This window comes from Kogia breviceps, chromosome 11, assembly GCF_026419965.1.
Source record: "Kogia breviceps isolate mKogBre1 chromosome 11, mKogBre1 haplotype 1, whole genome shotgun sequence".
Taxonomy (NCBI): domain Eukaryota; kingdom Metazoa; phylum Chordata; class Mammalia; order Artiodactyla; family Physeteridae; genus Kogia; species Kogia breviceps.
Window position 1 is genome coordinate 14,283,684 of NC_081320.1, and position 18,092 is coordinate 14,301,775.

At 53.4% G+C, this 18,092-nt stretch overlaps 2 protein-coding genes across 17 annotated transcripts in view; one reads left to right on the forward strand and one right to left on the reverse strand.

Annotated features, from left to right (window-relative positions):
* Nucleotides 1-9,649, forward strand: part of CAPG (capping actin protein, gelsolin like) — a 116,523-nt gene extending 106,874 nt beyond the window's left edge. For 8 of the 9 annotated variants that reach the window (XM_067007304.1, XM_059079575.2, XM_067007301.1 and 5 more), the window contains 9 exons: nucleotides 2,398-2,433; nucleotides 2,596-2,768; nucleotides 2,876-3,030; nucleotides 3,222-3,389; nucleotides 5,171-5,320; nucleotides 5,665-5,757; nucleotides 6,254-6,386; nucleotides 8,783-8,871; nucleotides 9,458-9,649. In XM_067007304.1, coding sequence (XP_066863405.1) covers nucleotides 2,411-2,433; nucleotides 2,596-2,768; nucleotides 2,876-3,030; nucleotides 3,222-3,389; nucleotides 5,171-5,320; nucleotides 5,665-5,757; nucleotides 6,254-6,386; nucleotides 8,783-8,871; nucleotides 9,458-9,523 — 1,050 coding nt within the window. In that variant the 5' untranslated portion in view covers nucleotides 2,398-2,410 and the 3' untranslated portion in view covers nucleotides 9,524-9,649. Of the gene's footprint in view, nucleotides 1-456; nucleotides 543-2,397; nucleotides 2,434-2,595; nucleotides 2,769-2,875; nucleotides 3,031-3,221; nucleotides 3,390-5,170; nucleotides 5,321-5,664; nucleotides 5,758-6,253; nucleotides 6,387-8,782; nucleotides 8,872-9,457 lie in introns of those variants that run through there. The other variant, XM_067007305.1, reaches the window with a different exon arrangement.
* A 2,131-nt stretch (nucleotides 9,650-11,780) lies between these two features.
* The window catches only part of ELMOD3 (ELMO domain containing 3), a 28,573-nt gene continuing 22,261 nt past the window's right edge, over nucleotides 11,781-18,092 (reverse strand). For 4 of the 8 annotated variants that reach the window (XM_067007298.1, XM_067007297.1, XM_067007296.1 and 1 more), the window contains exons 11-13: nucleotides 13,603-13,679; nucleotides 13,182-13,309; nucleotides 11,781-12,718 (exon numbers count right to left, since the gene is read on the reverse strand). In XM_067007298.1, coding sequence (XP_066863399.1) covers nucleotides 12,516-12,718; nucleotides 13,182-13,309; nucleotides 13,603-13,679 — 408 coding nt within the window. In that variant the 3' untranslated portion in view covers nucleotides 11,781-12,515. Of the gene's footprint in view, nucleotides 13,310-13,602; nucleotides 13,680-18,092 lie in introns of all 8 variants that reach the window. The other 4 variants (XM_067007294.1, XM_067007292.1, XM_067007293.1 and 1 more) reach the window with 1 other exon arrangement.

Below are 18,092 nucleotides of genomic sequence, written 5' to 3' on the forward strand. Positions count from 1 at the left end.
GATGCGCAGGCTCAGCGGCCATGGCTCACGGGCCCAGCCACTCTGCGGCATGTGTGATCTTCCCGGACCGGGGCACGAACCCGTGTCCCCTGCATCGGCAGGCGGACTCTCAACCACTGTGCCACCAGGGAAGCCCAAAAGATAGTATTCTTTAAAAATGCTTGCCTTGGGCTTCCCTGGTGGCGCAGTGGTTGAGAATCCGCCTGCCGATGCAGGAGACACGGGTTCGTGCCCCGGTCCGGGAAGATCCCACATGCCGCGGAGCAACTAAGCCCGTGAGCCATGGCCGCTGGGCCTGCACGTCCGGAGCCTGTGCTCCGCAGCGGGAGAGGCCACAACAGTGAGAGGCCCGCATACCGCAAAAAAAAAAAAAAAAAAATGCTTGCCTTTAGTACTTCTTTTTTTTTCCCCCCTAAATAACTTCTGTCCAAAAAGGTTGCTCTTACTGACCTACAGAATAAAGATGATATTCATCATCCTGGCATCTGAGGGGAGCTGGGCATACAGAAGTGATACCTGAGACACAGACGTAGAGAACAAATGTATGGACACCAAGGGGGAAGTGGGGGGTGGGATGAACTGGGAGATTGGGATTGACATATATACACTATTGATACTATGTATAAAATAGATAAGTAAAAAAAAAAAAATAGATAAGTAATGAGAACCTACTGTACAGCACAGGGAACTCTACTCAGTGCTCTGTGGTAACGTAAATGGGAAGGAAATCCAAGAAAGGGGATATGTGTATATGAATAGCTGATTCACTTTGCTGTACAGTAGTTACTAACACAACATCGTAAAGCAACTATATGCCGGTACAAATTGATTTTAAAAAAAAAGTGATAGCTGATGCCTGGGAATGGGGGAAATTCCCTAGGGAGGGAGTTTAGTATTAGAGAAGGCACTAAGTCTAATGTTAGCTGTAGGTTTTTTTGTTTTTCTGAGATTCTTTTGTTTGCTTTTGGTAGATACCTTTTATCAGGTTAAGGAAGTTCCCTTCTATTCATAGTTTGCTAAAAGCTTTTTTTTTTTTAAATCAAAAATGGATATAGAATTTTTCTAAATAACTTTTCTGTATCTACTGAGATGATTTTATGTTTGTTTATATGGCTTGTTAATAGGGTGGATTACATTGATCTTCAGATGTTAAACCAACTTTGCATTCCTGGAGTAAACCCTATTTAGTCATGATGTTTTATCTTTTTATGTATTTCTGAACTCCATATGCTAAAATTTTGTTAATTTTTTTTCCTGTGTTCATGAGGGATCTTGGTCTAATTTTCTTTTCTATAGTATATTTATCTGGTTTCGTTATATCAGGAAAATGGTGGCAGCATGGGATGAGTTGGGAAGTGCTCTCTTTGTTTTCTAAAAGAGTTTGTGTAGAATTGGTATTTATGCCTTCCTTAAGTTTTTGGTCGAATTTATCTGGACTTGGAATTTTTTGGAGGCGGGGGAGTTTTTAAGTACAATTTCAATTTCTTTAATAGATATTAGAACTCTTCAGGTAATCTATTTCTTCTTGAGTGAACTTGCATAATTTGTGTTCTTCAAGGACTTTGCCCATTTCGTGTAAGTTGTTAAATGTATTGGCATAAAGTTTGTAATATTCTCTCTATCCTTTTAATTCTTGTAGAATCTGTAGTGATGGTCATCTCTTTTGTTTCTATATTGGAAATTTGCATCTTTTCTTTTTTCCATTTTTTATTTTTATTTTATTATTTTATTTTTTTATTTTTTTGCGGTACGCGGGCCTCTCACTGTTGTGGCCTCTCCCGTTGCGGAGCACAGGCTCAGCTGCCATGGCTCACAGGCCCAGCCGCTCCGTGGCATGTGGGATCTTCCCGGACCGGGGCACGAACCCGTGTCCCCTGCATCGATAGGCGGACTCTCAACCGCTGCGCCACGAGGGAAGCCCTGCATCTTTTCTTAATCAGTTTGTCTAAAGGGTCATCAATTTTATTGATTTGTCCAAAAACCAGCTTCATTGATTTTCTCTATTGTTTTGGTTTTTGGTTTATTGATTTTAAGTCATTGACTTTAGACTTTTCAAATATAAGCAGTTATTGCTTAGAGAGATGTATCCCAGCCTCATGCAATGCCCAGAGTTAGGGGTCTGGAAGCAGAAGAGGTCACAGCAAGGGGAAGCCACCGGCCCAGGGCCAGAGATTCCTAGTGGTTTTCACTAGTCACTGTGTGATTTGGGACTTAGACTCTCTGAGCCTGAGTTTCTTTGCCCGCATAATGGAGCCAGGGATAATCTCCTCCTGAGCTCTTGGAGATGAATTAATTGAGTATGAAAGCACTTGGCCACCCGGAAGGACCTCCCCAGACCAATGTGAAGGCTGGTTGTCATGACATTTGTAATAATAATGGCTTCTTCTGTCTTTCCAGATCCGGAGACAGCATGTACTCACCCATCCCCCAGAGGTAGGCTATGCACCCCGTTCCCTTCACCCCTCCCCTCTTCTCTTCCAAGGGCTGCCCCTCCTCACCCCCACACCGCAGTCCCCAGGCCTGCCCAGGTCTCTCTGCTCCTCTCCTCCACCACCTGTGGGCCTCGGCCACCACCAACCCTTCCCCCTCCCGCAGTGGCTCTCCATTCCCAGCCTCGGTGCAGGATCCCGGCCTGCACATATGGCGGGTGGAGAAGCTGAAGCCGGTGCCCGTGGCCCTTGAGAACCAGGGTGTCTTCTTCTCGGGAGACTCCTACCTCGTGCTGCACAATGGCCCGGAAGAGCTCTCCCACCTGCACCTGTGGATAGGTAAGTAAGAGAGGGCTGGCAGGACTGGTGGGGGGACTGGCCCGGGCAGGGGTCGGGGCTGGCAAGGGTCTCACGAGCCGTGCCCTGCCACCTCCCACTCGCCCCAGGCCAGCAGTCGTCCCGGGATGAGCAGGGGGCCTGCGCCGTGCTGGCCGTGCACCTCAACACCCTGCTTGGGGAGCGGCCTGTGCAGCACCGAGAGGTACAGGGCAATGAGTCCGACCTCTTCATGAGCTACTTCCCACGTGGTCTTAAGTACCAGGTCAGAGCCCACCTCCCGTACCCCAACCTGCGGCTACTCTCAGAGTCGGGACCCCTTCCAGCTGGTCCGTACCCTGCAAAAGTCCCAGGCCCACTCGGGGCTGGGTCCACCCCACCTTTCTGCCTGCCTCCCAGTGGGATGGGGGTGTGGGGTGCTCGGGCCTCCATTCAGGCTGGCCATCTGGGCTGCAGGAAGGCGGCGTGGAGTCAGCGTTTCACAAGACCTCGCCAGGGGCCACCCCAGCTGCCATAAGGAAACTCTACCAGGTGAAGGGCAAGAAGAACATCCGTGCCACTGAGCGGGCGCTGAGCTGGGACAGCTTCAACACAGGGGACTGCTTCATCCTGGACCTGGGCCAGGTGGGTAGGTAGGGTTGACTGAGCACCCACCTGTGTTGGCACCGTGTGTGTGTGTGTGTGTGTGTGTGTGTGTGTGTGTGTGTGTGTGTGTTTTGGCCGTGGCTTCTGGGATCTTAGTTCCCCAACCAGGATTGAACCCGGGGCCACAGCAGTGAAAGCGCTGAGTCCTAACCACTGGACCGCCAGGGAGCTCCCTGGCATTGTGTGTGTGTTTTTTTTTAAGCAGAGGTCTTCTTAGAAGCCCATATGATTTAAATTTATTTATTTATTTATTTTTGGCTGTGTTGGGTCTTCATTTCTGTGCGAGGGCTTTCTCTAGTTGTGGCAAGCGGGGGCCACTCTTCATCGCGGTGCGCGGGCCTCTCACCTTCGCGGCCTCTCTCGTTGCGGAGCGCAGGCTCCAGACGCGCAGGCTCAGTAGTTGTGGCGCACGGGCCCAGTTGCTCCGCGGCGTGTGAGATCTTCCCAGACAGACCAGGGCTCGAACCCGTGTCCCCTGCATCAGCAGGCAGATTCTTAACCACTGAGCCACCAGGAAGCCCCGGCATTGTGTTTTAAAAGGTCAGGGACCAGGAGGCCAGGGCAAAGGGAGAGGGGCTGAGAAGCTATAAGCCCATTCCAAGTGGGGTCGCTGCAGCCAGTAGGAGACATCCCTGTATTTCTTAGGACAGAAGCCTCCCTCTGCTGTCTGGCCGTTGCCTCTAACACTGGAGCCTGCTCGCTCCTTCTCCTGGAGCCTTTGTAGCTCGTCCCAGCCCCTTGCGTTAATCACTTCACTCATCCTTTCCCTCCGTGAATCTGTGTGTCTGCTCTGAGCCAGCACGGGGACCACAAATTGCTCGCCCAGGGCGGGCAGCCAAGACGGGCCTGTCACTGGCTGTAACCCATGGCAGGAGGTGATGAGGGCCCTCTTAGAGGCAGAGGCCTGTGCTGGGGGAGCTGGGGGCAGGGAGAGGCCTTCTAGCCCAAGCCCAAGCCATTGTCCCAGGGAGGCGCCATTGGACTGGACCCTCACGGAGGGGAAATGCCCTTCCAGGCGAAGATGGTGGGTAAGCCGAGGCCCTGAGACCGATGAGGGTGCAGACATGCGTGTCGACAGCAGGGAAGGATGTAGCCTGACCGGGACCCAGGGTGGGAACAGGAGCGGTGGGAGTGGAAATTGCTAAGGAGCTGAGATCCAGGGCAGGAGGATATTGATTCTCTGAGGGTCTGGACCGCATCTGTTGTGCTAAAGATTTGGGCCAGGAAGAGCAACCCAGATGCTGTTTGGAAGGAGGACTGCAAAAGTAGTGAGATGGAGGCAGGGGGCCCGCTCAGGAGGGGTGATGAGGGCCGTGCCTGGCGGGGGTGCAGAGGTGTGTGAGATACTGGGCCCAGGGATGTCATTCACCCATTCATTCATTCAATAAGTATTGATTCTAGGCCTAAAATGTGCCCGTTTCTGTTTTGGCACTGGGCATACAGCAGTGGGCCAAGCCAAGCCAAACAAAACAAAACACTCATGCCCTAAGGAGGCTTACTTTCTAGTCAGGGAAGATAGATTATAAACAAGATAAAGATGTTTCCAAATATGACGCAAGGAACGTGGAGAAAGATGGGGATGCCGGGCAGAGAGTCGCTCTTGTGAAAGACTGTCATTCCCGTCCCCAGAGAGGCCTTGTTTCCCCTCTGCCTTCTTGATTGTCTTTGATTGTCTTGCCTCAGAGGGCAGTCCTGCGGACCCTGCGAAGGGCAGGAGGCAGGCACTTGGCTCTAACCCGCGCCTCCCCACGTCCCTCCAGAACATCTTCGCCTGGTGTGGTGCAAAGTCCAACATCCTGGAGCGTAACAAGGCGCGGGACCTGGCGCTGGCCATTCGGGACGGCGAGCGGCAGGGCAAGGCCCAGGTGGAGATCGTCAGCGACGGAGAGGAGCCTGTCGACATGATCCAGGTCGAGAGATGTGGCGGGGGTGGCTCTGCTTGGAAGCCACTGAGAGGCAGTGATCAGCGGGGGGCGCGGGGGTGATGGGTGGAGTGCTGTGGGGGCGTCTGCGGTGCTGCTCTGGGCTTGCCTATCTCATCAGGTGCCTCGGTGGGATTCAGAGCCAAGTACCCCTCGGGATGGAGGGACTGGTGGCCGGGCAGGAGGACCTAGCCCTCCCCACCTCTGCCCGGCGCCCTTGTGCAGACAGAGTTTGTCCCACTGGGGCCGTGGCCCTGGGTGTGATGGGTTGGGAAGGTCCAGGCTGAGTGCCCAGGAATCCCTGGAAACGTGGCCCGCCCTGACCCCTGCAGGTCCTGGGCCCCAAGCCCGCCCTGAAGGAAGGCAACCCCGAGGAGGACCTCACAGCTGACCGGACAAACGCCCAGGCTGCGGCTCTGTATAAGGTGGGCGCCCCAGGCCTGCCCTAGGACCAGGCGGGGTGCGAGCCTGGTGCTGTGCTTGTGGGGCTGAAAGGAGAGGAGAAAGCAGTGGGAGGGTGGGCCAGGCACCAGGGTGGTTTATCCAGGGCTTGGAGTGAGGGTAGGATGGGAAGTGAACGGATACTGGAGGAGATGAATGCCACTTCGCTTTCGGCCCATTCTTGGAGGTTTGAAACAAGCCCGTGCTGAGCTTTACTATGTGGGATTCTTTACCTTCACTCGTTAATTTGGAGCCTACTTAATTTCCATGGATTCTGGGGCTCTGTGAGGTGGTGATTGAGCCTGAAGTAGGGCTGGGGGTCGCCCAGGATTTGCCTGTCGTGCTCCCTCCACGTCCCGTCTGCTGCTTGGCCTGGGGCGGTGGGTGGAGCCGCAGCTGGAGAGGCAGCTGCTCCTCGGTGGAGATTAGGGCTTTGTGCTGCGGGGAGGAGGTGACACGGCACTGCCCGTCCTCCCCCAGGTCTCTGATGCCACTGGACAGATGAGCCTGACCAAGGTGGCCGACTCGAGCCCCTTTGCCCTCGAGATGCTGATACCCGACGACTGCTTTGTGCTGGACAACGGACTCTGCAGCAAGATCTACATCTGGAAGGGTACGTGTGGCTTCTGCACCCCAGCCCGAGACCCCTGCAGCCACTGACTGGGCCAGGCCTCCCGCGGGAGGGCTCGGCCGACCCAGAGACGGCTGACTCAGGGAGCCTCTGCGGCTGTGGGTTTTCTCAGGGTTTCCTGTGCCCAGCCCGTTAATTCCAGGCAAGGGTTCTGCACCTTTAGCCTGCCTCCGAATCACTGGAGGGCCTGTGAACACCCATAGCTGGACGCCACCCCTGAGATCCTGATTCACGAGGTCTGGACTAGAGCCTGAGAATTTGCACATCTAAGCAGTTCCCAGACCTTGCAGCTGGTCCAGGGACTGCGTGTTGAGGGCCACTGTCACAGAGCTCTCCTAGGCCTTTGGCTGCTGGGACCCCTGATCCTGCCATTCTGCCTTGGGGTGTGAGAGATCGATTTTAGTGGGGTTTTTTTTTTTTTTTTGCGGTACTTGGGCCTCTCACTGTTGTGGCCTCTCCCATTGCGGAGCACAGGCTCCGGACGCGCAGGCTCAGCGGCCATGGCTCACGGGCCCAGCCGCTCTGGGGCATGTGGGATCTTCCCGGACCGGGGCACGAACCCGTGTTCCCTGCATCGGCAGGCGGATTCTCAACCACTGCGCCACCAGGGAAGCCCCGGGAAGATCCCACATGCCGCGGGGCGGCTGGGCCCGTGAGCCATGGCCGCTGAGCCTGCGCGTCCGGAGCCTGTGCTCCGCAATGGGAGAGGCCACAACAGTGAGAGGCCCAAGTACCGCAAAAAAAAAAAAAAAAGATATGAAATCCCACCTTATGCAGTGGGTAGTGAACTGGTAGAACTTGTTTTTCCAAGAGATTGGGTTGGCTGGGAATGAAACACTGTTGTGTGAGGCCTGTTTGCTAGATCCAACTCTGAAAATGTAACAAACCTCTGGGTCTCTGAGCGGTACCGAGAGCCTCCTTACTTCTCTGTCCTTATCTTTTTTCTTGAACGGGTCTCACCTCCCTGGCCACATTATAAACCTCTTGAAAGCAGGAACCATACGGTCTCTAGTGTCCTGATGAGATAGCATGTGCTCAATAAATATTTGTGGGGTCAACCAAGGCCAAGAGAAATTCCCAGCCAGGAGGATGGAGAAACGTTAGGTGTTCTAACTTGGCAGCTCCTAGGCAGTAACACTCTTGTCTCAGGGAAGGGCCCGGCGTGGCAAGCAGCAGGGCAGCTTTCTAAGAAGTAAGGCGGTTGAGTGGGGGAGCATTGTGCTTCTGGGGCTGCCTTTTCCCTCCTGCCTCGGGGTACCTTCCCACAGAACCGATGGGGTGGGCGTGGTGCTCCCAGATGCCCACGGAAGTGTATTTAACCCCACGCAAAGAACCAAGACACCGGAACTTCCCTGGTGGTCCGGTGGCTAAGACTCCGCGCTCCCAATGCAGGGGACCCAGGTTCGCTCCCTGGTCAGGGGGCTAGATCCCGCACCCGCAACTACAGAGCCCCCACGCAGCAACGAAGATATCCGGGCGTAGCCAAACAAATGCATATTTAAAGGAAAAAAAAAAAGAACCAAGAAACCAGTGGAGAAACAGGAAACTTGCGAGCCAGGAAGAGAAGTATTTCGTAATTACAAAGGAAGGATACAGCACGTTAATTTCAGACACGTTTTCGCTAATTTTCGTAGCCTGGCTGGAGAGCCACCCACAGTTCACAACATTGTTTCTTTGGAAAAGCGCCTCCAGCTGGAGCACAGTTTGGTTAAAGGGACTGCCTGCAGGCAGGAAGGGAGGACGCTGCTCTCCCTTTTTATCGGCTCTTAGTTGGCATAACTATTAGGCCGATGTTGGCATCTGGCTTTGTGGGAGTAAGATCACAGTCAATCACATCCTTTTTTTTCTCCAATTGCGTTTTGCAAAAAAAAACAGTTAATAACGGTGCAGTTGACAGACTCAAAAGGCCAGGGGCCCTGGAGTGGGAGAGAGGGCCCTGAGAGTCTGATGCCAGGGAAACATTAGTTCTCCCTGAATATCCCTAGGGCCCTGGCCCTAGCAGAAGGCTTTGATGATCGGAGCCAGCAGAGGGCAGTTTTCATCTGGAGCTGCCAGGTTGGGAGACGCTAACCTCCCACCTCCAAAGAGCCCCCTGAGTGTTCCTAGTGCCTCCTGGTCCATTTATTTTAAAAGGAGCCAGCTATTCTCTGAACCCCCTTAAGTCTCCTCGAGAGAAGCGGGATGTGGGCTAGAGAGGGTACCTTCTCTTTTACAAAATCTCCTCCTGGGAGTTCACTGGCGGTCCCATGGTTAGGATTCTGGGCTTTCACTGCTGGGGGCCCTAGTTCGGTCCCTGGTCCGGGAACTAAGATCCTGCAAGCTTCGCGGAGCGGCCAGGAAATATAAAAAATAAAAAAAGTCTCCTCCCTATGATCCAGGGCGCAAAGCTAACGAGAAGGAACGGCAGGCGGCCCTGCAAGTGGCTGAAGACTTCATCGCCCGCATGCAGTATGCCCCAAACACTCAGGTGAGGAGCCTCCCTTCCCCCCAGCGCCCTCCTCCTGGGGCTCTTCCCTGGCCTCCTGCCTCTCAGACTGGACAAGAAGGGCGGGAAAGCCTGGGGCACAGTCAGAAGCAGTCAGGCCTCCCTCCCAGACCCACCCAGTAGGAAAGCCCTGCTCAACCCTTCCAAGTTTTACAATACATGGTATTTTCCAAGAGGATGTTTGGGCAGCGCTCCCCTGGGAGCCCAGCAAGGCGGGTGCGCCTCTGGAGCCTGTGCACCTCCTCTGGGCCGAGGTCCCTAGCCGGTTCTGCCCTTTCTCATCCCAGCACGGCGACACCACAGGTCACACTGAGGGGAGCTGATAAGGCTCATGTATAATTGGTGCATCTGTGAAACTGCACCTGAGTCCTTGAAGCAATCTGTTTTCTCAGCCCGTGTCCCTGTAATCTTGCTCGTCTCTTGGCTTATCTGGAGGAGCATCCCTGGCCTGGATGGCATATGGACTCGGGCCTGGTGCCCATTACCCTCCTCCCTGGCTCCGGCCCTCCCCGGCAGAGGCAGAGGTGGCAACCTTGTGAGCCAGACTCCTCCCCTGCTGATCCCACAGGTGGAGATTCTGCCCCAGGGCCGCGAGAGTCCCATCTTCAAGCAATTCTTCAAGGACTGGAAATGAGGGCGGGCGTCTCCCTGCCCCCGCCTGCTGCCCACTTGCTTCTTCTCCAGCTTCCTGGTCAGTGCCGAGGCGCCCCCGCGGATGATCAATAAAGGAGACCAGTGCTCTTCTTGCTCTCTGCCTGCACTGCCTGTCTTGGGCTAATTCTCCCGCCCCACCTAGTCACCTGGCTCCTCCTCATGCTGGGCGGAGTAGGACCCAGGGGACAGTTCCACAACCCGGGAGAGGCCAGAGCTGGTTTTGCATGATGAGGCAGAGGGGCCAGGAGTCCCAGTGGGCCTGGCAGGCAGGGCTGTGAACCCAATAGGGAGGTGGCACCGGGCCAGGGCTCAGGATCACTTTCAGCCCGAGGTTCGGTTCAGTCTCACATTCCCGACTAGGAGGAGGTTGTGGCGGCGGGTATGGGATGCATCTCCATGCAAGCCAGTATTTCCTCAGGTGCCCCAATAATCCACTGCAAGGCGGCTTCCAAATGATGTATGATCACCAGGCAAGAGCACAGCTCTACACCTCTGTGCGGGAGGCTGGCTTGTCACGTCGTTGCATCGGGTATTCGGCTGATGAGCTCAGGGCCACGTGGGGCCGTGGGAAAAGCACCAGACTAGTGTCCGAGGGTCATGGGCTCTGGTTCTCACCTGCCTCTGTTTGAGCCTGGGCAAGTTGCTTTCCCTCATCTAGGCCCTAGTTCATTCTCTTGTGTAACGGGGTAGTGGCTGGAAAAGCAAAGAGGCTAGGTAGCTAAATAGGCAGAGAATGGAGTAGCCCCAAAGCAGTCCCACCCTGGGGGACATGACCTTTCCGGGGGAGGGTATGAGTAAGGCAGGAGCTGCGTAGGCCCAGGCCAGAAGGACCGGAGTCCACGAGGCCTGGCAGGGTTGCAGCTGTCCTGACCCGCTCTCACCCCGGGCCCTTGGGGATATGTGGCTTCTGAGCTCTGACACGTTGGATCTTCCGTCCCAGACAGAAATTCTGATCAAGTTCATCTCAGTGGTTTTTGTGCTGAGAAGCATAGAAAAATCAGCTCCCTGTGTACCCCCCTGCTCTCTTCTGCACACAGAGATATCCCGGGAGTCCACTGGACAGCCTCTGCAAAGAGCACGTGCCAGGGATGACTTTTAAAAGGGGAAAGAGTAAGGGTTGTACCAGATCCGTGGTTCTGACCTTTTTAGGGTTGTGAAGCATTTTAAGTCTCTCATGAAAGGCCTTTCCCAAGAAAAATGCACAGATTAAGATTTTTGCATCTACTCTCATTTAGACGTCCCCCCCCAACCAATCCATCAACAGAACTGCAACTTAATCCCTGGACTGTTATTGCGAATGTTCCCAGGTCCGAAGTTGTATGGAGAGCATCCCACCAAGAGTGATGTGGGACAGGCTTCTGCAGAGGCCATCGGCCTCCCCTCCAGCTAGAGGCCCGTGAGCGCTGGTCCCTACTGTGCTGTGGGCTGAGCACTCACGGTCGAGGTCTGCTGAGCTGGCCTCGAGGTCTGAGCGAGGGAAAGGAATCTGCAGGAAAGGAACCACCGAACTTGACTTTCCGAAGGGGAGGCTGGCCTGCGTTCTAACCCCACCAGGCCCAGTAATCTTGCTACCGTCTCTGCTGGTCAGCTAAGCACCTCATCAGGACGAAGGAGGTGGACAGAGAGTTAGTTTAGGTCAAAGACGACACAAGGCAAACAGCAGGGTCCATGACCGGCCCCGCCCTTGAGGCATCCTGCTGACAGGAGTCCCTTCCATACTTGGGTGGCCATCGGTCGTCTCCAGCTCTGTGATGGGCCTCCCCCTGCATGGGGCAGACTTGGAGAGGCCTGCGGGGCTGGACAGTTGTCTTCCATGACTCTACTTGAGGGCGGTCAGAGGACTGGAGGGCAGCCTAGTGGGGCTCTCACCTGCCCCCTGCTCCCCAGCGCCAAAGCCCTGGAGGCCCTTTTGTGAGTGGAGCGACAACAGCCAGCTTCCCCAGAAGCAAATATAGGACAAACACCAGCCAACTTTAACAAGAGCCAGGGCCGCCTTGCCCACTGGTTAGAGCGTGCAGTCTCCGGGTCTGTAAGTGCAGCAGGGTGAGGCTGGACAGTGTATGAACTTGGCGGGAGGGTGGCCAGGGCACAGCAACCTCTCCTGGGCCCATGACCAGCACCAGAGACAACCAGGACGTCACCGGCCGAGTGCCTGGCTCTAAAGGGGACCCTGGGATAACGGCCACAGGAAGGCACAAAGCTTGTCTGGAAGAACAAGCTTGAGACTCTTGAGACTCTTAACCCAGAAGAATTCTTTTATTTAAAAACCGCTGGTACGTGAATTTCCTCCTTCCTTTGCCCAGGCCAGAGAACCATCCCTGGTGGGACCTGCACAGCCTCCACTGGGGTAGCCCAGCTGGTGGGTGGTTAGAATGGGTGGCAGCAGACACCTAGCCCAGGGCCTGGTTCTGTGTCACAAGCAGTGGGGAGGAGGGATGGGGAGAGGTGAGGGTGGGTAGGTGCAAGGCCGGAGGCCCCAGGGGATGGAGAGGCAGGCCCGCCCACGTGCACTCTCTGGTTCATGCTGCCCCGTCAGCTGCTGCCACCACTACCATCTCCCTTCACATTCTAACTACTCAGCCCACGTCTGGTCCCTGTCCTGTGGACCCCTGAGGCCTGGGAGTCAGAATCCAGCACCTCTCCTTGGGAATACCTTTGGTGTAGGGCTGTGTGGAACAGCCAGATGGGGTCTCCCACCGCATGATCTGTCACTGAAATTACCTGGAACCCAACTCTGGAAGCTGTAGCCCAACTAAGATTACGGCAAAGTTTTCCTTGCTCTGGAGGCAGGTCTGCAGGGAGTGGGTCAAATTTAACAGCCCCTAAAGTCTCCTGCAGGTGAGGGTCCTTGGCTCCCCCAACAGGCTTCCTACATCCCTTCTGCTAGGGCCGCAAGGGGCAGAGGGGTGCCAGGGTGCCCCTCCGAAAGCCCCTTCGAGGCTTTTGATCCGGCGGCCGCTCACTGGGGTTGGTCAGATCAGCCACGTGCCCTCAGAGGAGTGTGGTGGCAGGTCACACACTCCTGTGAAAGTGAGATCCTTGCAGGGAGGGGCTGGTGGCCCAGCACACTTCCGTGCCCCCAACAGGGAGGCCTGTCCCTTTGACACTCCAGCCAAGTAGACCTCCAGGGTCTTGAGCAGCCGTCTGGGGCTCTTCTTGGCCAACGCCTCCAAGTCTGGAACAGAGAGGATCGGGGAGCAGGAGGCCTGTGGGGGCTGTGGAGTGCACACCCCAGAGGCTCCGGCGAGGAGGGTGAAGGGGTCGTCTAAGATGGAGAGCTCACTGGAGGGGGACACCCAGGAACCAGATTCGGCCACAGGGACCACACACTCTACCGCGTCCAGGACAGTCTCAACTTTGAATAGCCAGTCCAACTGTCGGGCCCGGCTTTTGATTCAGAAAATACAGTCACCCGAGGTACAGGGCCAGAAAGGGAGGAGGGTGGCGGCAGAGGAAGGAGAGCGGCAGGCCCCTGAGGGTGGGACCGGAGGCCTGGGGCAGCCGGGGCTTGAGAAGCCGCGAATGCGGGGTGGGGGGAGAGGAAGGCATCCGAACCACTCTAGCAACCACCCTGGGGTCCCTGAACCCGGGGACGCCAGGAGCGCAGGAGCTAGGCCTCCCCAGAAGAGCGAGCACACCTCTGAGGACAAAGCCCGCGTCAGAGATGGTCTTGTGCTGCGTCCTCCAGACGTGCGCAAGGCGGAGGAAAGCGGCCGCGTAGAAGCTGTTCACCACCGGGATCACCTTGTGCTGCCGGTTACACTCCCTGCAGGACGAGGGAGTCGCCTGCTCAGCACCGGACACAGGCTGACACCTGGGGGCCCTCCCGCCCTGTCCCCAAGGGGAGCCCTTCCCCAAGCAGCCTTCACATGGGAGGTCAGGGTTGGGGAGGAGAGACGGGCTGCGAGGCTGGTGCACGGGGATCTGCGCAGGTACCCCGGAACCAGCAGGTCCTCCCCTGGGAGGTGAGCTGGGAGGGTGAGGCAGGGGGCTTGGGGGGTGGGAGGGAACCAGGCCCTACTGGCCGGGGAGGGCAGGGGGAGCAGCGTGGGGACTCACCTGGAGAGACATTCCTCCCTTAGGGCCTGGAGGGTGATGCGGGTGACGTTCACGGACATCACACAGAAGGGGAATTGCTGGAATGGAGGGGGTGGCGGGTCAGTGGCAATCGGGGCTCTCACCTTCTGTGCGTCCCGTCACCCACAGCCCAACCTGGCCCGCGGGAGACAACGATCACAGCCAGACGCAAGCAGCTGGTATTACTGATGCTTACATTTAATTTTCACAATCATCTTCCCATTTTACAGAGGAGGGAACTGAGGGTCAGTGACCTTAAGTAACTTTCCTAAGGTGTTGGAACCAAGATTCCTACTGAGGTCGATTCACTCCGAAGCTGGGGCACAAACCCCTGCGCTAGTTCTCCAGCCTCTTCAACATCCCATCCATCAGCTCTCCTTGGCCTTCAGCAGGCCCACCCCGTGCACTGCCTGTGGACCACATCGCCCGCTGGGGTCGGATGCACACAACAGGAGTGAGGCTCAGTTATCTAACCAATTCTATAGGTTCTTAAAAATCTCTTCTCCCCTTCTCCGGGCTTCTGGTTGTTTGCTCATAAGCTCTTCACCCAAAAGCAGACAGAGAAGGTACAAGCAGGTAGAAAGTCAGCCTTGACGTAGGGCGCACCCCATCTCTTAGTAACACAGAGGCCTGAGAACAGGCTGTGCAGGTCCCACTCCCGAGCGGGGCAGACTGGGTCCAGCAGGGCTGCTTTACCAGGAAGGGCCTCCGAATTCCCTATAGCGTCCACCTGAATGCTTTCTTTTTGGAGGGGCCAGTTCCTTCCTATTCTTTAACAACAAAAACCCAAGCAAATGAAAAGAGGCTTTCCCCAGGGGATCTGCAAATACTGCATGTTAGTTTCCGCTGTTGAACCCACACAAGGACATCGGCTGAGATGGACACACAGACCAGTGTGTTCCTTAGCTTAGAACAAGAGCCAAAGTCTATTTATCCCATCTGCTTCCCTTGAGAAGAAGAATCCGTTACATTGTGATGTAGAACTGTGCTGTCCAGTACTTTAGCAACTAGCCAGGTGTAGCTATTTAAATTTTAATTAATTGAAAATTAAGTAAAATTAGAAATTCAAGTCCTTAGTCATACTAGCCGTATTTCAAGTGCTCAATAGCCCCTCTTGCTTAAGAGCTGCTACATTGGGCAGTGCAGATAGACAATATTTCCTTCATTGCAAAAAGTTCTAGTGGCCACCACTGAACTGTAGAAGGTCTTTTGGCTCCACAAGGATTTTTCTCAGGGCCTTCCATGACACCTGGATTCCAGATCTTGGCCGGGCCACCTGCCAGCTGTGTATATTTAGGAAGGCCACCCGAACTCTGTGAGACTCGGCTCTCCCATCTCAAAACCAAAAAGGAAATAAATTTTAAGTGTTGTGCAGAAAAGAGTGAACACACGTGAAGAACCTAGGGGCAGGACAGGAATAAAGACGCTGACGTAGAGAATGGACTTGAGGACACGGGGAGGCAGAAGGGTAAGCTGGGAGGAAGTGAGAGAGTGGCATGGATATATGTACACTACCAAATGTAAGATAGATAGCTAGTGGGAAGCAGCCGCATAGCACAGGGAGATCAGCTCGGTGCTTTGTGACCACCTAGAGGGGTGGGATAGGGAGGGTGGGAGGGAGATGCAAGAGGGAGGAGATATGGGGATATATGTATATGTATAGCTGATTCACCTTGTTTTAAAGCAGAAACTAACACACCATTGTAAAGCAATTATACTCCGATAAAAATGTTTAAAAAAAAAACAAGTGAACACAGCAGGCCTGAGATTGCCATCCTTAGAAAGGCCTGCTTATAAGGCTGGCATCCGGGAACTTGGATTTTGAGAGCGTTCCCACCATTCCCTCAGGCTGACTATTGTACCCAAACTGTGCAAACCATACGGTTTATGCTGAACACCTGCCTTCGCTCTGATTCTGGAATTTTGGTACGTGCTAGACAGATGGTGCCTGCGTGACCAGCCACCAGTAAAAACCTCGGATACTGAATCTCTGATGGGCCCCCTGGTTGGCAACATTCCACGTGTTATGCAATTCGATGCTGGAGGAATTAAGTGCGTCCCGTGTGACTCTACTGGGAGAGGACTCCTGGAAGCCCGCACCTGGTTTCCTATGGATGTTGTCCATGCACTTCTTCCCTTTGCTGCTTTTGCTTCTGCTGCAGTAAATCACAGCTGAGAGTACAACTATACACCAAATCCTGGGAGTCCTCCCAGTGGTCCTGGGGACCCCCACACAAGGGCCATGCTGAGTGGAGTCAATTCGCTAATCCTTACAAAAACTCTCCAGGGTAGCTTTTATTATCCACAGTCTACATTTTCTATTATCCCACAACCTACCTCACAGAGCTGCTCTAAGGAGTAATTTAGATCACATGTGCAAAATGCTAAGTGCAGCACTGGCCTGAGGAGGTGCTAACAAACGTTCATAATTATTATCTGCGCCTCAGTGGGTAGCTGAGGTCAGCAGCAATGCATCTCTGCCTTCGGGTATTGCCTACTTAATTATGATAATATTTGTATAATATCATCCCTTCTTTTAATTTCTTTCAGTCTAAAAATAAATATGGGAACAAGAACATGGTAGCAACATAATGAACAGAGGATCTGAACTCAGTGTTCATTCATTCTCAGGAATTTTTTTTTTTTTTTCGGTACACGAGTCTCTCACTGTTGTGGCCTCTCCCGCTGCAGAGCACAGGCTCCGGACGCGCAGGCTCAGCGGCCACGGCTCACGGGCCCAGCAGCTCCGCGGCATGTGGGATCCTCCCAGACCAGGGCACGAACCCATGTCCCCTGCATCGGCAGGCGGACTCTCAACCACTGCGTCACCAGGGAAGCCCAGGAATATTTTTATAAAAGTCTACTTACTAAAAAGCAGTGAAAAACTGGAATTCAGATAGAAATATCTCCTTTCCTTCAGCAGTTCCCTTGGACCTGAAAAGTGGCTTTGAGCTAAAATACCACACTGAGGCTGTGTTTAGGGAACTGACTAAAAAGACAGCAGAGGAAATCAGACGTGGACACTTCTGAGCTTCCATTTAAAAGTTCATCTCTCTTCATGCCTCACAGTTGGGCTTAAACACCTTTGAACACTGAAGCAAGAAAACCAGATTGTCTTTTGCAGCTGCTGCCGACATGGCCCCATCCCTGGAGGTTCCAATTCAGTAGTTCTGCGGAGGGAGGGGCCTGGGCACCTGCATCCCCCCCAGGTGACTCTGAGGCGGGTTGCTGGCTGAGAACCCAGCTGTAAGGAGCCCACTGCTGGGCGAGCTCTCAGGTGATGGGGGTCCTCGCCCCAGCTTCACCACTTACTAGCTGCCCAGTTTTGTTTATGCCAGGAGTGAGACTGCTAGGTCATACGGTAATTCTATTTTTAGTTTTTTAAGGAACCTCCATACTGTTCTCCATAGTGGCTGTTATCAATTTACATTCCCACCAACAGTGCAAGAGGGTTCCTTTTTCTCCACACCCTCTCCAGCATTCGTTGTTTATTGATTTTCTCATGATGCCCATTCTAACTGGTGTGAGGTGATACCTCATTGTAGTTTTGATTTGCATTTCTCTAGTAACTGGTGATGTTGAGCAGCTTTTCATGTGCCTCTTGGCCATCTGTATGTCTTCTCTGGAGAAATGTCTATTTAGATCTTCTGCCCATTTTTTGATTGGGTTGTTTTTTTAATATTGAGCTTCATGAGCTGTTTATATATTTTGGAGATTAATCCTTTGTCCACTGATTCATTTGCAAGTATTTTCTACCATTCTGAAGGTTGTCTTTTCATCTTGTTTGTAGTTTCCTTTGCTTGGCAAAAGCTGTTAAGTTTCATTAGGTCCCATTTGTTTACTTTTGTTTTTATTTCCACTACTCTAGGAGGTGGATCGAAAAAGATCTTGCTGTGATTTATGTCAGAGAGTGTTCTTCCTATGTTTTCCTCTAAGAGTTTTATAGTGTCCAGTCTTACATTTAGGTCTCTAATCCATTCTGAGTTTATTTTTGTGTATGGTGTTAGAGTGTGTTCTAATTTCATTCTTTTACATGTAGCTGTCCAGTTTTCCCAGCACCACTTACTGAAGAGACTGTCTTTTCTCCATTGTATATCCTTGCCTCCTTTGTCATAGATTAGTTGACCATAGGTGCGTGGGTTTATCTCTGGGCTTTCTATCCTGTTCCATTGATCTATATTTATGTTTTTGTGCCCATACCATATTGTCTTGATTATTGTGGCTTTGTAGTATAGTCTGAAGTCAGGGAGTCTGATTCCTGCAGCTCCGTTGTTTTCCCTCAAGACTGCTTTGGCTATTCAGGGTCTTTTGTGCCTCCATATAAATTTTAAGATTTTTTGTTCTAGCTCTGTAAAAAATGCCATTGGTAATTTGATAGGGATTGCACTGAATCTGTAGATTGCTTTGGGTAGTATAGTCATTTTCACAATATTGATTCTTCCAGTCCAAGAACATGGTATATCTTTCCATCT